The sequence below is a fragment of the Mesoplodon densirostris genome, chromosome 2 (genome assembly GCF_025265405.1).
Source record: "Mesoplodon densirostris isolate mMesDen1 chromosome 2, mMesDen1 primary haplotype, whole genome shotgun sequence".
In the NCBI taxonomy this organism is placed as follows: Eukaryota; Metazoa; Chordata; class Mammalia; order Artiodactyla; family Ziphiidae; genus Mesoplodon; species Mesoplodon densirostris.
In genome coordinates, this window is record NC_082662.1 from 45,128,278 (window position 1) to 45,150,945 (window position 22,668).

The window sequence follows — 22,668 nt, forward strand, 5'->3', positions numbered from 1 at the left end:
GCTGGTTCCTGACAACACATAGACTAGAGGTTCTTCAGTTCTTGAGCTATTGTTCCAAGTGACTTATCTTTCGTACCATGCTTGGTGTTTTCATATGCGGCTGAGTGGTTTTATCTGCTTGCTTTGTAATGATCATCCCTTTGATATATTTTGAGTAGTGCAGGGTCTGGAACATGTAAATGTCTTCATTGCTTACAAAGTAGTTTGACCTGTGTTTCCTCCTTTTTGCTCCCCAGTAACCCACTGAGGTAGGGAGATGAGAAATGAGAAATTACATAATGAGTAAACAGTCTGAGAGAGGCCGGGTGACTTGTGACTTGCCTAATGCTGGTTGCTGGCAGAGCCAGGGCCAGAAGTCTCCCGAGTCCCACTCCAGAGCTCTTTCCATCATTTCATGCTGCCATTTCACTAGTGCGTCGGGCGTAGGGCTTCAGAGCTGCTCCTTTGCAGTATTCCGAGTATAAGCCACTGCTTGAGCAGTAAGCTAGGGGGTGGTATATAGAAGCATTGTGTATTTACGTATCTGTATCTTTTACGTTTTGCTTTTATATCATTTAATTTTTACAATAACCAGAGAGAATAGGTGCTTCCCATTTTACAGAGGCAAACTGGGCGTTAAGAAGGCAAAGGACTTGCTCATGACCCTCCTCTATGTGACTAGGACTCAAGGCTCAGTTCCAAACCTGCTATGCTTCTGCCTGCGCCCAGTGCAGTGCTCAGTTCAAGGACACTGACACAGCTCTGGCCTCAGCAGTGGCAGAGCGATGTGGTGGGAAAAACCGTCTGTGATAAGAGGCAGATTCTGGCCTAGGCCCTGAGCGACTATGAGTAATCAGTAATATGAAGGTGTTGGGTGACGTGATCTATAAGGTCCATTCTCTTAGAAAGTTGTCCATATATTAGGGGTTCCTTTTAGAAGTATACAGTGCAAAGTGTAAGCCTTTCCCGGTTCTGCGTAGAACATACCGTTATGACCATGGCCACGGCTTTCAGGTAGATAGGCAGATAGCAGCTACCATTTTGTGGATGCAGAGACTGTGAGAGGCAGAGGCTGTCTCTTAGATGTAAGGTATCAGTGCCCTACTTTTCTTGGCCCAAAGACCTCGTGGTGTCTGAGGTCTTCCTGCACATCTTAGGGAATCAGGTTGCTCATACACGTGAGTTGGTGTACCCACTTCTTCCTACATCTCCTAGGCACAAGTTTAAAAGTCTCTTTTGTTTGGGGACCAGGTGTTCTTCCTAGAAAATGATGACCAGCACAGTTGCCTGAGTGATCCCGCAGATCACAGCCGACTGACCGAGCACGTTGCCAAGGCTTTTTGTCTTGCTCTGTGTCCCCACCTGAAGCTTCTGAAGGAAGATGGAATGACTAAACTGGGACTACGTGTGACACTTGACTCAGATCAGGTAAAGAGTCTCAGCCTTTGAAGCGGGACTTGGGCAGTGTCTGTTTTCTGACATGTGAGTTTCCCTGCTGCAACCGAGAGTATAAGTCTGTGGATCTTGGGCCTGACCAGATACAGTATTTAGCCTTCCCTCTGTTGGTAATACAGCTGGATGTGCTGCTTGGTCAGACTCTCTGAACCATTGGAACTCTGGCTTCCTCACCTGAATTCTTGCAAGGACTTTTCTTTTTAGCGTGGGCTAAGGAGAAGTGTGTGAGGACGGGCCATCTCCGGTGTGAATGACATCAGGGCCAGCCTTTGAGACTCCCCAGCCCCGCCCTTTGGGAATCATTCTGCCTCCTTTAGAGAGCAGGTCCCAAGCTGTCCCACATCCTGTTTTCTTAAACTACAGCAAACTTCTGCCGACTGGCCTCTGCAGCTCCCACCCCTTACTGGCAACATTTCCAAGCTAGGTAGTGGCTAGGATTTCCCCATTGGGATTCCTGTCAGTTCAGGTCTCCTGTGGCCGGGCTTCCCCCCGCCCCGTCTTACTTAACCTTTTTGTATGCTGTTTGTAGTCACAATCCAGTCTTAGTGCACCCTGCCCCCACTTCCTTTCCCCAGCGTCTCTCTCCTGTGGCCTAGCACTCTAATCTCCCTACATTTCTTTTGGATTTTAGATCCATGTGACATGTCCCAGTGTTCCTGCTTTGATGCAGTTATGTCATTATCAGGGAAAATGTGAAAGGCTATATATTTGGCTCCGTTTCCTGACTAGTCATCAGTCAACAGATATAGTTATTTTCTACTAAAGGTCTTGCCCAATGCTGTACTAAGTATGTCAAGGTAATACAAATGAGGTATTATAGTCCTTTCTCAAATGGTACTGAAAATCTGGCTGGAGAATTACCGCACATAAAACAATTTAAGAACAAGCATTTTTCTGCTAAATGTGTAGGGCTGTCGAGGGCAGGGGCCCCGTTTACATTCATCCTCGAATTCCTGTGTTTGTAGGTGTTCAGAAGATGGTGTGTGGAAGAATGGATGGAAGAACAAGTGTTCAGTTCCTGTTGTGTTAGGGAGTTTACCCAGTATATTTCTCATTTTAATTTTCACAACCAAAGGTTTATGTATTACTGCTGACATTCCATACCTCTCTGTGCCCCATCCCCACTTCCTGGGAAACTAAGACCCTAACAGATTAAGTGTCTGGCCCAAGGTCTCACAGCTATCATGTGGTAGAGGCAGGATGAATGATAGGATGGTAAGTGACAATTCAGGGAAGAGAAGAAGTTTGTGTCTACTGCCAGTTCTAGCCCCTGGCCAAGGAGGACATCTCCTTTCCTGCTCAGCCTCCTTGGCCCTCAGCCCTCTGGAGAGATCTTCTCTGTCCAGTAACCTCTCATCCCCTTCTTTCTGCGGTGTAGGTTGGCTATCAAGCAGGGAGCAATGGCCAGCCCCTTCCCTCGCAGTACATGAACGATCTGGACAGCGCTTTGGTGCCGGTGATCCATGGAGGGGCCTGCCAGCTCAGTGAGGGCCCCATCGTCATGGAACTCATCTTTTATATTCTGGAAAACATCGCATAGACAGAGAGGACTTCATTTTTTTCTGTTCAGACCTGTTGCAACAGCAGTCATACCCAAATCATTTGCACTTTAGAACTGGAAAATTAAGATTTTGTTAACACTATTAATGGGGGAGGGGGTGGGGTGGGGGTTTGGGGGACGGGGTGGGAAAGGGTGGTTGGGGGGACAGATGTTCCATAATTCTAAGTCTTCTATGCATTGTCCACCGAGAAGATCTGGGCAGCTTCTGTTACTGCACCACAGTTACGCTATCCTTGCAGCTAATCCCCTTCTGTTACTGTTTAGACAAGAGTTCTGCTCCTCTAAGACTTACTTTTGGTCTTGTGCTCAGAAATGCTCAGATGGGTACAGCCATCACCAAGGGTGGGGTGGGAGGGCAGAGGGGAAATAAAAAATGAAGCATCAGTCTTGAACTCTTTGTACAGGATGGATATAAAAAGGACAGTTTCACGCTGATCTTGTCCCAGTTACATCACAGCGACTTCAAGTAGGAGTCACACTTAGACTTTTTGTTTTTACTAGATTATTTATTGAAGTGAATCAAAGACCCAAAGGATTATCTCTCTTCTATCCAAGGAAGGGCGACTCAGTGTAAATGAGATCACCTGGATAGTAGAGCCAATTACAGGATCTCTCAAGATCTGCCAGAGTGGATGAGACACTGAATTGGGCCTTTCTGTGAAAGCTGACAGAATATACCCAAGACATTTTTAGTTATAATATACACTAGAGGTATTTTATTTTATTTTATTTTATGCCATGCCCTGCCGCTTGCAGGATCTTAGTTCCCTGACCAGGGAATCAAACCTGGGCCCTGGCAGTGAAAGTGCAGAGTCCTAACCACTGGACCACCAGGGAATTCCTTACACTATAGGTATTTAAAAAAATATTTTATTGAGAAATAATTTAAACTTCCAGGAAAGTGGTGAGTTAAAAAATCCATCACCACCACCACCTATGTATGCTTTACCCAGATTCAGCTGTTGTTCACAGATTAACTCATTTGCTTTATCAGTGTTCCTTTCCTTTTCTGTCTCCATAAAAAATAGAGGCACTTGAGAGTAAGTTGCATACATCATAAACCTTTATCCCTAAATACTTCAATGTTTGTTTCCTAAAAATTAGCACATTTTCTTACATAACCATAGGACAGTTTTCAACTTCGGTGTGATACTTTAACCTAGCATCTGTCCAATAATGTCCTTCACAGCATCTTTCCCCTCCAGTGAAGCTTCCAGCACGATAAGACAGACATGGTAAGTTGCTGTCATGACTCACCTTTATCTTTTATGTCATTGATATTTTTGGTGAATAAGGTTCCCCCAACTCATTTCTTAATAGAAAATGCCTCATTTTGCATTCAGTTGGTATCTCCTCATAATCAGGTGAATTACGCATTGTTGGCCAGAACCCTACCTAAGTGGTGTTGTGTCCTTCTTAGGACATCACATCAGGGGTCACTTAATGTCCTTCTGCCCCTCACTGATGGTAAATTTTCATCACCTGGTCAAGGTGTGGTCCAGTTTGTCCACTGTATATTTTCCCCCTTGAAACAAATAACCAATACATGTAGAGATACTTTCAGATCATGCAGATATCTTGCTCACTGAAATTTCCCCTTACGAGTTAGCATTCTCTGATGTTTCCTGTCTGAATTGATCTTTTACTATGATGGCTACAAATGATTTCTCAATTCCAGCACTTCCTCTGCCTTTATCAGTTGCACTTGATTATCTATAAGCAAAAGCCCTTCTTTCTTATTTATTCATGTAATTAGTTTTCATTATGGACTTGGGATTACTTTTTAAATGGTTCTAATTCATTATTTTGGTGCTCAGATGGTCTCAGCTTTGGCCAGAGAGAACCCCTTCAGGTGAGCTCCCACATCCTTGTGACATGCTCCTAACATTTTTCTGAACACTTCCTTTTCTGGCCTAACAAGATGCCCCAGGGCCATCTTGGGTTAACCCTGTCCCAGCCTTGGAATCAGCCTGTTTGTTTGGTTTTTTTTTTTTAGAGGAAGTGGTATTAGAAGCCAAGATTTGGTTTACCAAATTATTTACCAAATAGTATTATTTGGTTTACCAAATAATATATGTGATGCACTCTGATCATTTTCTCCTTCATTAAGAATTTATTTTGGTCACAGACCAAATAGATTTCACAACCCACAGTTTGAAAAACACTGCTCTAGGGCAACTCACTTCCTTGTCACTGGCATCTTCTAAACACCCAGGCCAAGCGAGAGGTTGGTCCCTCTGCAGTGAAAGCGCAACTCCAAGAAGCCCCTGGAAGCTAGTGCGGGCCTCTGAGACAGTGAGAGGCTGCTCCTCAGTGGCTGGAGCTAGGCTTAGCACTTGGCAGTTACAGGCTGTGGAACTACGTTTAGGGCAACAGCTGTTTTCTGAGGCCCAAGTGTGTCTAGCTAGGTTTAGTGCTCTTCCATGGTGGGGGAAATCGACATTCTACATCTGCCTCTCCACAGCCTTCGCTGATGGTGGCTGCAGAGAGCTGGGATTGTGACCTTTCCCGTAGACTTGGAGCTTCTAAGGCAAGAAAAGAATGGGTGCCCACCGAACACCAGCTTGTAAGGACCGAGCCCTGGGACTGTCACCCCCCCAAACGTGACAGGCACAGGATGCACTTGTTAACAACAAGGGTATTAATAACAGGGTTAATAATAGTAGTAGGTATTTGGGTGTAACATCTAGCTTTTGGTCTAAATATAAATTGGAGCTTCTGTAGGAGCTGGCTCCCTTGGTCCTGTCCTCCTAGAGAAGTTACCTTTCTTCCTGCCACCTAAATAGATCTTGCCAGTTATACACACCTTCTGGGATCAGTGCAAACTTTTAAATTCCCCTACTCTGGCCCTGCACAGTCAGGTCCATTCTCAATTGCATAAAATGTCCTTTATGTTTAGTAAAATCATCTTGTGGAATTGGGCATAAAATAGCCAAAGCTAGTTCACTGTTTTCCCTTGTTTCATTTTTGTTTTTATACACTGTATATTATATAGAACTGAAACATCACATTTCTAAATAAGGCAGATTCTTCTATAATAATGTTAACTTAGATTGAGATACAGAGATCCTTATAAAGAGGAACAGAATTGCCATTCTGGTAACATTAAATTTTTAAAAACTAAATTCTTACCAAATGCTCGGCAATGTAGTTTCTCCATTTCTTTTTGTCAACTCTTATCTGAGCACCTACCGGACTCTAGGGCTACAGAAATATGCAACTTTGACCTGTATAAGTTCCCATCTAGTGTCTTCCCTCATGCACAGTGTTTCCTGAATGCTGGTGAGCTCAGAATTTCCAACCGAATTTACTTCTATCATAACTAGTCATCTGGGGAATAATTTATGCATTTAATGCATTTCAGACAACAAGCAAGCAATCTGCTGAACACTGTTTCTACAGCAAGTTTGTGATGGTGGTTTCTGTTTTAATAATAATGCTAAAATAATTTTAATAATGACAGTAATGGGATTTGGAGGATTGTAATGTAGCCAGAAGGGATAAGGAGCAGAATAGGAATGATAACGCCCATTTTAGAGTTTGGGAAGCTGAGGCCCAGAGAAGGGAAGAATCTATCTGTGATGGAACTGGACCAGGTGCAAGCTACCTGCCTCTACCTTCTACCAGTCTCAGCCCCACAGTTTCATCTTAAAAGCAGTTGCCTTTACTTAAGGGGCAAGATCTCAAAAATTGGGAAGCAACAATGCAGGCTTCAGACTAGTGCTATAAGAAAGGAAAATAATAAAACAAACTAGTCTGCCCTTTAATTGTGAGCAAGACTTCCTGATTCTGAGATAAACTTCTTCCATATTTTATCCAGTTCACTAATTCAGAAGAAAATGTGCACTAAATTGAAAAGAAATTTTAAAATTTTAAAATGATTTGGGTTGTGGCTGGTTCTCAACTGCCCATAAGTCACTAATCTGCAATGCTGAGTTGCTGCATTTGGATAAATCTTAGGACAAGATGAAGCTGGGCAGGCTCCTCCCCTGCCAGTGACCCCCTGCATGCCATGGCTAAAACAAAGGCCTTTTAAGAACCTTAGTCTCTAAGTCCAGTGGGCGGCTTTGTCTTGCCTCTCTCAGCCTGGAAGTTCTGTTTTCCAAAAAGCAAAGGGCAGTTAAGCAGAATGAAATTGAACAGGTTGTGATGGGAAATCTTTGAGCCACAGAAAACTTCCTATCAAATTTCTAGCAGAGGCCTGAGTTTAGAAATTCCTAGGGCTGGCAGAAGCTTCAAGCCCTCTTAGCACTGGTGAGTTGGGTGCAAACCCTGAGGGGAAGGCTAGGTTGAGTCAGGAACCCTCTTTGCCACCCCTCTTTGCTCTAGGCCACCTTATGAGGGCTAACAACCCTCCTTTTCATTCTAGATGGCTGCTTGTATGAACATAGATATGACTGCATTTAAGGGTTAAGGCTCACATCTATGGAATTTTTGGTAGTTCACTCTGATAGGTAAGACTGGCCAGCAAGCTCTCAGAAAAGTTATTTGTTGTCCCTGCTCTGTTACCCACTATCAGCTCTGCTCTTAAGGGCAGGGAAACATGGTCCAGCTTCATCCCAGAAAAAGACACACACACACACAGGCTCAATCCCCGAGCTGTGCATTTGCAATACTATAGTGATCAGTAAGTTGAACGTATCTGCGTTACATAAAGCCTTAAAAAATTATCTTCAGGAATGCTTTGTTGAACTTAATGCTTCAAGAAAAGGGGGGGAAAGATGCGGTATTAAAGTTTATTTCTAAGAGATGTAGAACATTGCAGTTTTGAACATTAAATCTGTTGCAACTATAAATCCCTCCATTATCTCCATCCATTCAGAAAAACAAAGCCAAAGGAGAATTTCTTGGGAAGAAACTAAGGGATTTCCCTAGGCGATGAGCTGAAGAAGCAAGGCTTCCTCTGCCCTGTCTCAAAAGAGGAAGCCATAGCAGCAGTTTCTGTCAGTTAACAAATGTTATCGCCACTCTGGCTTTAAAAAGTGACAGGGAGCAGCAGGGCTTTAGCAAAGTCCTAAACAAGGACTTTGATGGTTACTTTGTGAGGAGAGTGTAAATCCCCTACAATGAGTTAATTAGACCTAGTTTCTTAAATAAAATCAGCTACATAATATATATACACATATATATATTTTTTCTTTCCTAGTTAACATAACATTCTTTCAGTCTTAGGTACATGAACCAAACCCAAGACAGCCCTACCCTTACTTCCCACCACACAGTCCTGAACAAACTTCCACTGAGAGCTTTGAGAAGCAGGGAGGCTAGTGCAGCAGCTGTCAGGAACCAAGGCACAGGCACAGGCAGGGCAAACTGAGGGGGTAGACTGAGTTGTGTGGGATAGGCTGCCACTGGCCACCTGGAGTCACAGAACCCTGCCCCAACCCTAAGCAGGGGGTGTGGCGGGGCGTCCAGATCACACTCGAGTTTTCCCATCCCTTACAGTTCTATCTTTTAAAGGCACATCTAGAAATGGTGCAACTGGGGGCTGGGGCAAGCTGCAAGCAGTTGCTACCCAGGGGTTAAGGAGTTACAAGACTCCATGGCAGAGCAGTGAGGCTGTCCTTGCCCTCCGACAGATGGAGGGGTAGAGGGGGAATCTTGGAATCCAGCCTGTTTGGGTGGAGGCCTGGGGAGGGGCCAGCAACAGGAAACACTAGGGCTGTGGTCAGTAATGCACGTACTTAACAGGTCTTTGGTGCTTGTGCAGCAGCATCTCCTTTATGTACAATGACCTCTAAAGCCAGCAAAGTGGGGGGGGGGGGGCGGGGGGAAGCTGGAGAGGAATTGCTGGCCTGACTCCACTCCCTACATTGACCTTCTGTTGCACAAGGGCACAAAGCACAGGAAGTCTAAACTGCAGTGAATGTACAAGTAGATTTTAGAAAGGGTTTCCTGAAGACAGACCTGGGAAAGTTAACTTCCTTCCCCAGTTCTACTGAAGATCATGAGACACTGAGCCTGAGCGCTACCCAACAAACAGTTTTGCCTCTTGGTCTTCCTCACAGATGAGAAATTCCTAGGCTTTCTCCTTAGATACGAGTTGAGTACTGGAAGGGTCCCTGGGGGGCCCAGGCGGTGAGCAGGGGACAGAGGTTCTAAGGGCCCAGAGAGCTGCCCACCTCACAGGCCCCTGGGCTCCAGGACCAGCCAGTTCTCGGTGACCATCTGCACGTCCTGGCCACTCAGAGGCTCCCGCAGCCTCACCTTCACCTCCAGCTTGCCCCCAGTGGGCTTCCTTCCGTCCAGGACCTGTGAGGACCACAGAGAGGGAGATGGTAACTGAGGGGAAAGAGGTGGGGGGAGCAGGCAGCTCCCTGTGCTCACAGGTGAGGAGAGAGAGGAGCTAAGAGCATCCTGCATCTCAACACAAGAGTCTCCATCTCTGGACAACCCCACCCTCCTGCTGTTTGGTGGTGGTGGTTTTAGGTAAGTAAGTCTTATTAAAAAAAAGTCATATGTAAATCCAAATAAGCACCAATGCTCTGAAGTGGAAGTGAGAAACCTAGAGCTCTGCTTACTCAGTTTTCCCCACAGTCCCCTTGGCAACTCCTGGAAGAAATGCTCTGGCTTCAAGGTGCGGCCTGAAAAACGACTGAGCCCAAACCTTCAGTTCACAGATGGCCCAGAGAGAAGTGAATGATACCGTCACACAGCCACTGTGCAGCAAGGTCAGGACTTGCTTGTCTTGCCAGCTGCCATGCTGCTTCCCTCCTATGCAGGAGAAGGGGCGGCTGGAGTTCAAAGCAGTGCTACAGGCTTGTGAAGTCTAACCAACCTCACTGGGGCTGATACAAAGCAGGCCCCACTTAAGAACTCCCCCAAACAGGCAGAGGCAATGTAGTGGGAAAAGCCCCAGCCCACGAAGGCATCAGCCAGGGTCTGGGCCTAGTTGTGCCAGAGATGCTCTGTACGAGCTTGTTGAACACCCTTCTCCTCTGGGAACCTCAGTTGCCTCGTCATCAGGGGCAAGCTCTGGGAGTCCCTGTGAAATTCAGTGAGTTCAGGGAAGCTTAAGGAGCTCCTGGGGCCGATTCCTAAACACGGACTAGCTGTGTTCTGGTGGGTCCCTCCTCTGGAAATACATTGTTAACTTTATGTCCAGAGGTGGTTCTACTTCATCATGTTGCCAGACAACTGCCTCAACCATAACCTGCCCCCAGACACCTAGGAATTTGTGTGTGCCAAGTTGACAGCCATGATCAGGCCCCTCAAAAGCCCCCTGATCCACCATCCCTGGGAACCTGAGTAGTGCAGAGCGTCTTGGAAGGATTGTAGCTACTTCCTTTCTGGGTGACGCTATGAAATTTTCTCAGACCCTCTGAATCTCTTCATTTGTGAAATGGGTATAGCACATACTCTATAGCACACTTCTGGATATTTTTAAATTAATGGGCACAAAAAAACCACAAGAGGGACTGATGTTCAGTGAACATTGGCTCTTTTCTTGCCAAGTCCTCCGGTTTTCCCGCCCTACCTCCACAATCTCTCTGATCTCACACTCTTTCTCCAGACGCTCCAGTTTCAGGTGGGCTGTGCCGACCAGCTTGTCACTTCTGAAGAAGGATCTGGAAAGCCAAGAGTCGGCAGAGGATTGGACTGGGCAGGGAAGGCAGAAATGAGCTGGCTAAACCCAGCACAAGAACACTGACTAGTAGCAGGGGCAGCAGCAGCAACAGAAACCAATCCTCCCTCCCAGCCCACCTTGGCAGTGTGACTGACCAGAGCCCTCACCCTTTGTGGAAGATTTCAAACTTGATTCCTTTGCTTTGAATCACCCTCCTGAAGCCCCGGTGGTTTCGGTTGATGTTTAGTTTGAAGAGCTGATCAAATTCTGCAAGAGTGGGGAGAAGATAGAGGAACTTGGCTCCCAGGGATTCCCTGATGAAGTGGAAACTGGCCCAGGGCTGGCCTCCCCTCTCAATCTTTCTGCCTGCAATTCGGAGTCACTGCCACCAGAGGGAGGTAGAGAGAGCATTGAGGTCCTGGCCTTGAAGTCCACTTGGACAGTTCTTGTTAGACACAGATCAAACCAAAATGGGAAGGCTTGGAACTTGGAGTCAGGATTCCTGGATTCAAGTCCTGTTTCCAACATCTCCTTGCTGTGAGGCCCTAGGCAAGTCCCTCTACCTCTCTGAGCTTCAGTTTCCCCAGTTACCTTAGAGAGGTAGTAGTAATACCTGCCTTTATCTCCTAAGTTGAGAAGACCAAGTAAGATAATAGATCTGAAAGCACTCTGGAAACACAAGTGCTGCACAGATATATCAGAGGGTGAGAGGGAGGAGAAAGCAGCCCTCACGTGGGTCCTTACCTGGAGAGTTTGTGTTTTTCACCACAGCTGTTTTGTTTTTTTGAGCCTGGTCCTAAAACAGTGAGAAGAGAGGAGTCAGGACAGCTTGAAAAAACAGGAGATATAGGGCCAGGAACTCTGGGCTACATCAGTGCTGAGGGAAGGGACACATAGAGGGAATGGGCCCAAGGGTCTTCAAACCCCTCCCTATAGCCAGACTCCAGGGATGGGGAGAATAGAGCACGGGGCCCTGGAAGGGAAGATGGGGTTCACAGGATCCTATTGCTACCTGAATCTCACCAAATTAGGATAGTGGAACTCAAACCGCACAAAAGCATCCAAGTCATCAGGGGTCACCCCTATGAAGGAGAAGGAGGAGTCAGGGTCAGAGGGAGTAGCCAGGAGTCCAGCACTTGGTGCAGAGGGAGAGCCAGTGCCTCCCTAAGCGGCCAGGAGTAGAGAGTCTAGACAGTCTAGTGCCTCTTAGAGTAGGGGTGGCCCTAGGGCTACCTGGAGGGGCTGGGAGGTTCATTCCCCGGACAACAATCAGATGCATTTCTGTGCTGCTGAGTTCTGCGAAGATCCTAGAGCCAGGAAGCAAGGAGAAAGAGCCCAAAGTGAAGGAGAGCAGTAGGAAAAGGTCCCCTCTTCCCGTGGCTGCCTACCCAGCAGGGTGGTGGCCGAGAGGAGAGAGGGCCCCGGGAAGCAAAGCTTGTCTGAGCAGAAGGAGCAGAACTGGCGTGCAGACCTCAGTCTGTGACCCCTAGTCCAGGGCTCCTTCCCCAGCCGCCACACAGCTCAGAGCCCCTCCTCAGACAGGCACCATGTCCTACTGCTCCCCAGCCCCAGGGCATACGTCAGGGTCAAGCCTGGGAAGCCTCACTCAAGGGTCCTAAGTCTCCACCCCTGGCTCCCAGCTTCTTGCCCAGTCCCTGCCTGGAGCCACGGTCTCCCTTAGGCTTTGGCACCTCACAGTTTGGAACGTCTTCAACTCAAAGTGGTGGCTGGGAGGGTCAAGGCCCTGGGCCTGGGCCAGCTGCAGGATCTCAACCTGCTTCTTGCGGTCTTGAGCAAGCTTCTCAAACCTGACAGGGACAGGTGTGCACATCAGCATGGCAGGGCTCATTTTCTGCTCCCCACCCCACAAGCTCCAGCCCCAGCCCCGCACTTACCGGGTAGTCTCAGCCACATTGCCCTGGTGCATAAACTGCTTGGAGAACAGCACACACTTCTGAAAATGGGGGCTCAGAGTGAATCCAGAGTCCAGAGCAGGACCCGTCTAGGTTGGCCTTCGAGGCCTGACTTCTGAAAGGTCCAACCTTCTGTAGCCTCACCCCTCTCCTCCAACAGGTACCTCAAATTCACCGCTCCCAAGTCCCATTGCACCTCTCTGAGTTTTTGCTGTTTCCTCTCCTGAGGATAGCCATTTCCCTAAATTCCCTTAGCAAACTCCTATTCTTCTTTAAAACCTAACAGAAAGGGACTTCCCTGGTGGCGCAGTGGTTAAGAATCCGCCTGCCAATGCAGGGGACACGAGTTCGAGCCCTGATCCGGGCAGATCCCACATGCTGTGGAGCAACTAAGCCCATGCGCCACAACTACCGAGCCTGCGCCTTAGAGCCCACGAGCCGCAACTACTGAGCCCGCGAGCCACAACTACTGAAGCCTGTGCTCCTAGAGCCTGTGCTCCACAACAAGAGAAGCCACGGCAATGAGAAGCCCGCGCACGGCAATAAAGAGTAGCCCCAGCTCGCCACAACTAGAGAAAGCCCACGCGCAGCAAAAAAAACCCAAGGCAGCCAAAAATAAACTAATTAATAAATTTTAAAAAAAACCTAGTAGAAACGTCACTTTAGAAAGCAGACTTGCAGGCAGCCGTTCAGATAGATACACATACACCCAACTATACATCTATGTATATCTTACATATGTACACACACACACACACACACACACACACAATCTGTCTCCCCAAACACTTCTTCCTCCCATCTTCAAAGTAATTCCCCCTCCACTCTGTTTGAACTTCATAAACACCCTGCAAGAGGGGCATTAATCATCCATTTTATAGATGAGGAAAAGGTGGTTCAGAGAAGGGAAGTGCCTTACCCAAGATCACACAGCTAAGTAAGTCGAAGAGCTAGAATTTGAATCCTATCTTGCCTTTCACCAAGGGGAGGCTGTGGGCACTGAAAGGGGAGGACAGACAAGCAGTCTACTGACCTCATGTTGCTCCAGAAGCATTTTTTGTAGCTGGGCATACACCTCCTCAGCCTTCTGAGAGAGTCGCAGATCCTCATGGTGGATCAGGATGAAGTCACCCTCCTCATCCGTTAAGGGTGAAGGCACCTGCCCAGGTCACAAGGCCCCTCAGGGGCCCCAAGAGTCAGATTATTCCTCTACTGAGCCTAACAGACACAGGAATCCAAACGAAATGTTTCTCCAGCTTCTAGTAACCTCCAGTGATGTGAACTCATTGCCTGCCATCCTATCCCAGGCTGCTACAATGCTCTGCTTTCCTCTGGCCTTGCCCGGCCTGGTCAGCTCTCACCACAGGCAGCCCCCCTGGCCTCCCCTGGCCTCTCTTGGGGTCATGGGGTAGACAGACGCATCCGCACAAGGCTTTCTCAGCTGTCACCACATCCTATTCAGGTCCCACCTCCTCCAAGCAGCCACCTTGTTCACAGTCTGCACGTCCAGCTGGCCACCCACCTCTCTGCCTGAGAAGTCCTGCTGCTCGTCAATCAGGCGACACTCACCTTGGAGAGGTCCACAGGTCGGCCAGCTCGCACCTGGATGATCTGAGCCTCAAGGGATTTGGCCACCCGCAGATGGGCTTTGGCCTGCTCCAGGTCCTGGCCACGCTTGGCCTGCAGGGCTGCCCGCTGGTACTGCAGTTTCCGTGCCTGCAGCACGGCCACCTGCTCTCGCACTGGAGGGAGGGGACGCTGGTTAGAGCCATGCCTGCCTCTCACTAGGGCCTTCACTCCCCCATCCCTCTTCTCCCCAACTCACCAGCTGGGCTCAGTGACTCCTTAGAACTCGAGGCTTTGGGCTCAGGCAGGGGCCGGGATGAAGGGACCAGAGGCTGTGCTGGCTTCTTGGCCACTGGGGCCTGGGCTGGGGGCTCATCCTGCAGGTTCCCAGGAGGCTGTGACCGGAGGCTGTTCCCCACCCCGGCCATGGCAGTTTGCAGACTCGGGCTCTCTTCCTAACACTGTACTACTCACTGTGTGACCTGAAATGAATGGCTTTCCCTCGTGGGCCCTAGAGAGTCTCAGAGCTGGAAGAAGCCTCAGAAGCTCCCTGAGTTAACCTCTCAACATGAAACAGCAGGGTAATGGGGATCAAACCTGGGCTCTGGAGTCAGAAACACCTGGGTCTGAATCCAGCTCTGCTAATTCCTAGCTGGGTGCCCTTGCCCAAGTTTTTTCTCTGTAAAGTAGAAGAAAGAATATCTACCTCGCTGGGCTTGACAGTACAGACACCAGTGTCTGGGTTCACCCCTCATCTGCTGTTTCCCCCCACCAACCCCTGGAGCCTCGGGCACTCAGCCAAACCTTGTCCTCGTCCTCATCTTCCTCTGTGGGGGCTGCATCCTTGGAGGCCAGGTTCTGGGCAGCTGCTGAAGTAGCTGCCACCACATCGCCCTCAGTACCCATAGTGGGCTCCCAGCCAGGTATAGGGGGGAATCCTGTAGAAGAGAGACAACTGGGAGAGGGTTCGGGTAGCCTTGGGGAGGCACCGGATTGCGGCCGGTCCTGTGTGGGTCCTCCTGGGCACGGCTGGGATGGGTGGCTCCCCCAGAGCAGAGGCAGATCTGTGAGAAATCATTTCCCCTTCCCCCCATCCTGCTCAGGGACCTCATAAGCCCCCAGGCCAAGCCCCACTCACCTGGAGGAACAGGCAACTCAGCAAAGTCAACTTTCCGTCCTGCTCGGTGGGCTCGAATGGCATCTTGATATTGCTGCAAGGGAAGGAAGGGAGGGATTGCTGGTGGGCAGCAGTCTGCGGGCTCCACTCAGGGAGAGACAGGATGAGCAGCCCCAGGAGGAAACAGAGCCCCTGAGGCAGCAAGAGCTCCAGAGAGAGACAGATGGATGGAGACTCAAAGACCAGGGAGCGGACAGACAGCAGCCAGCCGAGGAGGGAAGCCGCAGGCCCCACCTTGGCAATGCGCTCGTGCATCCGGGCCTTGCGCTCATCCCCACTGCCCCGAGCCTGGGCGCCCGCCTCACGGTACTTGTTCAGCCTCTGCTGCAGGGCGTCTAGCACTGTCTGTGGCTCAGTAGGGGCCGCTTGAAAGGAGAAAGGAGATGGCCTCAGCTCTGCCTGCCTCCCCCCAGGCCCCGGCTCCATAGTCTCATCAGCCGGTCCTACCTGGGGTGGCCGGGATGTCAGAGGCCATCACTGGCTGCACTCGCTGCACTGCTGGGTGTACATCTGAGGGTGCTGTGGAGGCCTTGGAAGCCTGTGGGAGGGGCTTCAGGTCTGGGGGACCCAGAGCAGAGGTGTAGGTGTGGGTGGGGTGCCTGGCCAGCCCCAGCCCCAGCCTGAGCAGGCTCCCCCCGCCCATTCCCACACTGACCCTCAGGTGCAGGGGGCATGGCACTCAGGTCCACAGGCTGCCCCTTCTCCAGGGCCTCCAGGACGGCCCCAAATCTCTGCAGTAGGAAGAAAAGCAGGTGTGGGCATAAGCCAGGGAACCCCAAGGATCTGGGCTGAAAAACTCCCCCTTAGGCCAGTCTCACTGAAGCTCAGTCGAGCTGTGTGACCTTGAGCAGGTCACCGCCCCATCTGTGAAATGAGGGATTGGACACAGCACCTCTGAACCAGATGCCATACCTTCCCAATCCTCATGAGCTCTCGGGCACGATCTAGGTCTCCAGCCCGCTTGGCGTTCAGGGCAGCCACTTTGTACTCTCTCTGTCGGGCCAACAGCAAGGCCCGTGGGTCTGGGTCTGAATCAGGGGGGCCAGAAATACTAGGGCTGCCCAAGAGGCTTGTCTCAGGCTGGGAGGGGTTGTCTGCGGAGAAACAAAAAGTCCACAGAGAGGACATGAAGGCAAAGAAGAAGGTCACCAGTGCCTCCAGGTCTGGTTCGCCTGAGGACTTCTTAGGGAAGGTGTGACCGACAGCAAGGGAACAACGGCAGGATGGGGAGGCAGGCCTTGGGCTCTGACCTTGAGCTCTGACCTTGGGAACCAGCATGGGATCTGACTCTCTCCAGATACCTGGCTCCACGGAGCGGGCAGCTGGGGGCTCTGCTTCAGGGCTCCTGTCGGTTGTTTCCTGAGGGGCCAGGGGCCTCTTGCCCAAGGCCACTGGAGGTGGGATCTCATCCTCACTGATCTTCCTGCCTTTCCTCACAGCAGCCAGCTGGGACTCCAGAGTCTGAGGGAGAGAAGAACCAGAAACCTAGCCAGCCATCACGGCCTGGACCCTGCTCAAAGACAGGCCCAGCATCCTTCACCTCCGCGAGGCTGGCGGGGAGGCTTCCCCTCCGCTGGCCCAAGCTCCTCCTGTGCCTCACCCTCTGCCCTCACTGCCCTCAGCCCCACTACTAGCCCTGCTCCCCAGCCGAGCACAACCCACCTTCAGGCCGCGCTCACAGCGCCTGGCTTTGGCTGCTTCACCTGTCTCCTTGGCGCTGGCCACCGCCTCCCGGTAGTTGTGGATCCGATCCTCCAGCAGAGCCTGCAGCCCCTGAGGCCCTCCAGCCTGTAGATACTTGAGTTCAGGGCCTGGCCACTCCAGGGCCAGCTAGGCCCTTACTGCTCCCTCCCTGCAAGGAAGCTGCCCCGGAAAATGAAGCTCTTGGATTCAAGGAGAAGGAAGAACCTAAAAGCCTCAAGGTGGGAGGCAAAGACTCACTGGAGAGGCCAGAGGCCATGTCAGAGGCAAACACAGAGGCCCAGACAATCTGTGGAGGCCAGGAAATGGCTGCAGGGGGCGGTCTGGGAGAACAGAGAGGCCTTTGAGGCCGGCAACCACCAAGGAGTTTCTTGGGCTCAGCCTCTGCTTGGTGCAGCTGCTGAAGGAGGGCCCTGGAAAGGGTTACCACAGTCTTCCTAGGCAAGCCGTCCTCCGTGTGTGTTATACACGGACATGCAAGCACAAGGGACATGGACAAAGGCACACTGGACCCTCCAGAACCCACCTGAGCCGCTGGGACTGAAGCTGTTAGGAGAGCTGTCTGCACTGGAGGTTCAATGTTCTCCTGTTCCTTCTCAGAGCCACCTGGGCTGGCTGTCTCATCGCCATCCAAGGGCCCAGCCTCCTCATCTGCACCCAGGACCTCCTGCAGCTCAGTCTGGGGAGACACAAGTCCCAGGAGCTGGGGAGCCTCATGACCATACCCACGACAGGACCTGAGAATCAAGGACACGCTCCCCCAGCAGTATTTCCGTTATCACTCACTGTGCTTGAAAGGCCCCTTTACCAAAACACTCCTTTAATCTGACCAGGGATAGGCTTGAAATCAGTGAAGCCTCCAAATCTGAGAATCCCCAAGTACAGAGCTCAGATCACACATCAAAGGGGACAGATCTCACACCATACAGTCAGGAAAAGGGCCCAAGAAGGGCAAGGCACTCAGTCAGCATCAGAGCACACAGAGGGAAACACCCCAGGCCTCCTCCGCAGGCTTGACCACAGAGCCCTCCAACTCCAGCCCGGCAGACGCACCAGCAAGTCTGCATCGTCCTCCAGCCCTTCCTCCTCCTCCTCCTCCACATCCTGCATGCAGTCTGCCGCCAACTTCTCGATGTGGGCCATAGGCAGGGGGGCTGGGGGAAGAGGGTCACAGCAACTCAGAGAAGATTCCCAAGGAGTAAAGGAAGGTCTTCAATCCACTGAGCCGGCAGGCACACCCAGGAAGAAATCCTCCTTCCCTCCCACAGCCAAAGGCCCACCTCTGCTCTTCTTTTATGACCCAGCACAGAAGACCCTCAGCAGGGAAACCTGTCCAGGCCTCCAACAGGCAACAAGCTGCTCCCTTCTTGGCACTTTTGCTGTGGTAGTTATTCACAGACATATCCATCCATTCCCCCTAACCACACCTTTCACATATATATAAGGATTTTTAACATTCATTTGAGCTTCACAGTAATTATGCAAGATAGGTAATACTGGGAATTCCTGGCGGTCCAGAGGTTAGGACTCCGCGCTTTCACTGCTGAGGGCCTGGGTTCAATCCCTGGTTGGGGAACTAAGATCCCACAAGCTGTGCAGTATAGCCAAAAAAAAAAAAAAAAAAAAAGACAGGTAATACTATCCACATTTTATGTATGAGTAAACTGAGAACTTTATTAATTTTCCTAACATTGCAATCCTGGTAAATGGCAGAGCCAAGATTCAAACCCAGGCTCACCAAACCCAAAGCAGGTTTGGACTGAGAGAGAAGTGATGGCCATTGTTCTCCCAGACCAGTGAGCCCCTTCTTGGGTCCTCTCCTTGTCCTCAGCTCAGGAGCACATGGGATGGGAGATGGTTCTCTCTAAGGGTTCCTGGTTTAGACCCTCTGACCCTCCCAGGCTTCAGGTCTCTGTCCTCTTCCAAGCTGGGGAGGGAGATGCCACTTATTCATTCATTTGACACAATTTCTGTGCACTCATTATGTGCCCAGTTCAGTCTGTGCTGAGCCCCTAGTCTATACCAGGCCCTGGCTAGGGCTAAGGATAGGGACCTGAGTCAGCCTGCGACTCAGACTGCTGACTGTCCACAAGGGAGAGGGCGCAGTCCAGAAGGGAGTGAGCTCCCCATCACATAGGCAAGTGACCAGGGCAAGATGGCCTCTTGGTGGGAACGCTGCAGAAGGGATATGGATATCAGAAGGACCAGATGATCTGGCCGGCTCCCCACAGCTGTGAGGAGAGGACCCTCCCCACCCCCTGCAGAGCCCACCTGGTCCCAGCATCAAGTGCTCCAAACTCACCCTGACCCTTGGGTACTGGCTTCTTGCCTGTGGTCCCTGCTTCCCCAGTGAGGGCCAGCAGCTCAGCCTCCAGGTCCCCATCATCTTCAGTCTCCTCCATCCCCAGCAGCATGTCCTCAGGGCTGAACTCCATAAACAGCCCAAGCTGAGAGGAGACACACAACGAGGCAGAGGGTGGAGCCCAGCCCCAGAGCCAGCCTCCAGGAGCTCAGCGGCTCCTTCGCTGTCTGTGGGGCCTAATGTGCAGAAAGGGAAACTGAGGCCTGCAACATTACCCCCTGGGATGCTTATCTCCCTGGTGACTCTACAAAGAACCCAGTAAGACCACACTACCATTATGATTACTAGCAACAATAACAGCACTAGCTGCCAGGCAGGGTATGTAGTAGCACTCTATGTGATTATCTCAGTTACTTCTCATAATCCTGAGATACGTCCTATTTTCTTTTAAATTGTGGTAAAACACATGTAGCATGAACACTACCATCTTAACAGTTTTTAAGTGTAGAGTTCAGTGGCGTTAAGTACATCCACATTGCTATGCAGCAATCACCACCATCCATCCACAGAACACTTATTATCTTGCAAAACTGAAACTCTGTAAACTCTGTACCCATTAAACAACTCCCCATTCCCCCCTCCCCCGTAACCACTATTCTACTCTTTGTCTCTATGAATTTGACTACTCTAAGTAAAGGTCCTATTTTTATCTCCATTTTCAGATGAAACTGAGACAGCCTTGTAAGTAGCAGAGCTAGAATTTAAAATAAGGTCTTGTGTCTTGAGTCTATGCCCTTTATCCTACCACCTCCCTTACCTGCCTCTTTAAGACAATAAAAATGGGCTAAGAAGTCTCAGAACTTGCACCCAGAAGAAATAAAGGGAGAAAATTAGAGACCCCATCAGTCCCCGACTTGGGCCACAGCCCAAGTTGTGGGCAAGCAAAGCTGTGGCCCTAAATGAGGAATCCATGAGAGCACTGAGACTCCATCATACACCCTAAACCCTGGCAGTTCTTGAACCCTCCAGATCACTCATATGGAGGTGGCCATGGCAGGAGGAAGCCTGGGTTGAAACACACGAGAGTTCAGGCCTCATCTCCCACATGTGTGTGGCAGGGGCGGGTCAGAGGGTCTCTAAGGGTTCTGCCAACTCCAGGAGGCATGGCTCAGAGTCTCTAGACGAACAGGGAAACCACACAGGTGACCCAGTTTGCCCGAGTTGTCAGAGACCCTCACGCTCAGACTGACCCAGAGGTGAAGGTGAAGGTGAAGGTAAAGGAGGCTGTATATCCGTACCTGCTTGGCAGCTGCCACACCCTGGTCATTGGCCTGAGGGCCCTTCCGAGGTCTTGGCCCTGGCATCTTGGCAGCCTGGACACTTGTCTAATGGGGAGTCGAAGAGGCTCAGACTGGAGCAGCCTACAAGCCCCGCCCCCAATGGGTGTGGTTAGTAAACTCCCAACTCAGAGAAAGAAGGCAATGCTTAACACCCAAGGCTGAAACACCAGCCCTGGAAGTATAGCACTGAAGCAAGCACCATGGAAGATGAAAGGGACGTAGCCACCTGTTAATAGGCTTAAGGCGGGGGGAGTGTGGACACAATAAAAAGTTACCGAACTGACTGACAAATTTGGATTAAACCCAAGTGGTTGAGTGGTGAGTGGCTTAAGAAGGCAGGTTCAGAGAAGTAACTCTAGGTATAGGGTGGGCATAAGGCTGGGTAGGATTCAGAAAGGCTCTAAAACTGTGCTGTTAAACACAGTAGCCATATGTGGCTATTTATGTTTAAATTTAATCAAGTTAAAAAACCTGTTCCTCAGCTAGTGGCTACCATCAGCCAGCACAAATAATGAACATTTTCATCACTGCAGAAAGTTCTATTGGACAGTTCTGCTCTAGAGAAATCTGACTCAGCATTCTGATTCACTCAGAGACCTCACAACCATTCATAGGACCTACTGTGCATCAGAGTGTCCTGGGCATTGGGAGCGTAAGAATGAATCTGACATGGTGTCAGTCCTCAAAGAACATTTACATGGCGGAGAGTCCCTCATCACTGGACAAAACCCACACAGGGCTGCGCCAGGGGCCACGGGTGCCCAGGGGCGGCCCCTTACCCAGCAGAGAGAAAAGGTTTCTTGGAGACGGTGGTGCCAGTGCTGAGTTATGAAGATTTTGGGGGGAAGGAAGGGGAATAGGATTCCAAACATAGGGAACAACCTGATAATGGTTCTGAGGTGACAACAGCTTGACCTGCACAGGAAAACTAAACTGGGATTAGTGGGGCATAAAGTGTGAGACAAGAAATGGTACAAGCGAAGCTGAAAATGTGAGCAAGGGGCAAAAGAGAAAAACCTTTAAGCCTAAAGGAGTTTGGGCATGATTCTGAAGGCAATGGACGTGAAGCGATCGGGTCGGCGATTCAGAAACGTCCCTCTGGCTGCAGAAAGGAAGGTAGTAGGAGGGCGAACCCAGGCTGGAAGCCGTCTCGGCACCGAGCATCTTGCAATGGTCTCGGCGAAAGGGGAGAAGCTGAGACAGCGTGGGGGCGGCGTTGGGGATGGAGAGAAGTGGACCGACTCGAGTTAGGGGGCAAAATCAACAGGGCTCGGAGGTTAACTGCATGTGCGCTCACGGGAGGGGGCGCACAGGATGACTCCAGGCGTCAGATTTCAGTGACTTGGGTGAACGGCTGGCGGTCAACTGAGCGGGTGACACGGAGCGAGCGGGTCAGTGAGACGCGCCAAGTCTGCGGCTCCGGGGGCACCGGGCTGGGGGCAGCGGTGCTGTACCAGGCCCGGGCTCAGGCGAGAGAAGGGCAGGGAGTGCGCAGGGGAGGGGAAGCCGGGGACCCCACTCCCGAGCTGCAGGACGCGCCGCCCTGCCCTGCCCAGCCGCCTCCATCTCCCCCGCCGTCCCCTCCTCTTCCCTCGCCAGAGGGCGTGATCGCGGCATACCTCGCGGCGGATCCGAAACCGACCCGGGCCTTCTCCCGCCGGGGACCGCCCAGGCCTCCCGCGGCCCCTGGGCCGCCGAAGAAGCCGCGACAGGAAGCACCCCGGCGGGAGGCGCCTCGCGCTCTAACACGTGACTCCACGACCGGTGCGGCGCGTATTACGCATGCGCAAGGCAAAGCGGGCGTGGCGCTCCAACAGGTGACTCCCAAGGGTGGGGTTCTCAGCGCGCAGGCGCCTTCGGGCAGGTAACGCGAAGTTTTCCCGGAAGGTCGTTGTACTGTTCAGGGTTGTCCGGCTGCTTGTGCAAACGCAGCAGGTTTGACCCCTGTCCTTGCCCATTTATTAATACAATTTACCCGCCAAGCTTCTCCCTCGCTCCCACTTTGAGGCTGTTGGGGCGCAAGCTCGCTTATCTAGCCTCAAGTCCTCGTTCCGCCCCTCGGCGTGGAAGTGAGGATGGTGCAGCCTCCTCCCTAGAGGAGCGTTTT

At 50.9% G+C, this 22,668-nt stretch overlaps 2 protein-coding genes across 3 annotated transcripts in view; one reads left to right on the plus strand and one right to left on the minus strand.

Annotated features, from left to right (window-relative positions):
* ZFYVE9 (zinc finger FYVE-type containing 9) overlaps window positions 1-3,086 on the plus strand; it is a 192,808-nt gene extending 189,722 nt beyond the window's left edge. The window contains exons 18-19 of the mRNA XM_060089797.1: window positions 1,231-1,407; window positions 2,813-3,086. Coding sequence (XP_059945780.1) covers window positions 1,231-1,407; window positions 2,813-2,974 — 339 coding nt within the window. The 3' untranslated portion in view covers window positions 2,975-3,086. The remainder of the gene's footprint in view (window positions 1-1,230; window positions 1,408-2,812) is intronic.
* Window positions 2,375-22,319, minus strand: CC2D1B (coiled-coil and C2 domain containing 1B). 2 transcript variants are annotated; one of them, XM_060089798.1, is made up of 25 exons: window positions 22,181-22,319; window positions 20,520-20,642; window positions 19,222-19,366; window positions 17,973-18,073; window positions 17,446-17,598; window positions 16,881-17,006; window positions 16,520-16,679; window positions 16,131-16,312; window positions 15,874-15,949; window positions 15,666-15,776; window positions 15,453-15,583; window positions 15,180-15,252; window positions 14,846-14,979; window positions 14,301-14,418; window positions 14,045-14,217; window positions 13,509-13,634; window positions 12,458-12,516; window positions 12,254-12,370; window positions 11,796-11,869; window positions 11,586-11,644; window positions 11,307-11,358; window positions 10,730-10,829; window positions 10,473-10,563; window positions 9,118-9,247; window positions 2,375-2,956 (listed from the first exon to the last, which is right to left on the minus strand). In XM_060089798.1, the coding sequence occupies exons 2-24, from the start codon at window positions 20,583-20,585 to the stop codon at window positions 9,119-9,121; spliced, it is 2,556 nt and encodes an 851-aa protein (XP_059945781.1). In that variant the 5' UTR covers window positions 20,586-20,642; window positions 22,181-22,319; the 3' UTR covers window positions 2,375-2,956; window position 9,118. The 2 variants fall into 2 exon arrangements, with proteins under 2 accessions (XP_059945781.1, XP_059945782.1); XM_060089799.1 differs by lacking the exon at window positions 2,375-2,956 and having other exon boundaries at window positions 8,541-9,247; window positions 20,520-20,606.
* Window positions 22,320-22,668: the final 349 nt, after the last annotated feature.

Coding starts and splice junctions, on each gene's coding strand:
- CC2D1B (XM_060089798.1), bottom strand. CDS start 20,585: ATGCCAGGGCCAAGACCTCGGAAGGGCCCTCAGGCCAATGACCAGGGT. Junction 16,313..16,519: donor TGCCCGCTCCGTGGAGCCAG/GTATCTGGAGAG, acceptor GTTTCTCCGCAG/ACAACCCCTCCCAGCCTGAG. Junction 12,371..12,457: donor AATGTGGCTGAGACTACCCG/GTAAGTGCGGGG, acceptor TGTCCCTGTCAG/GTTTGAGAAGCTTGCTCAAG.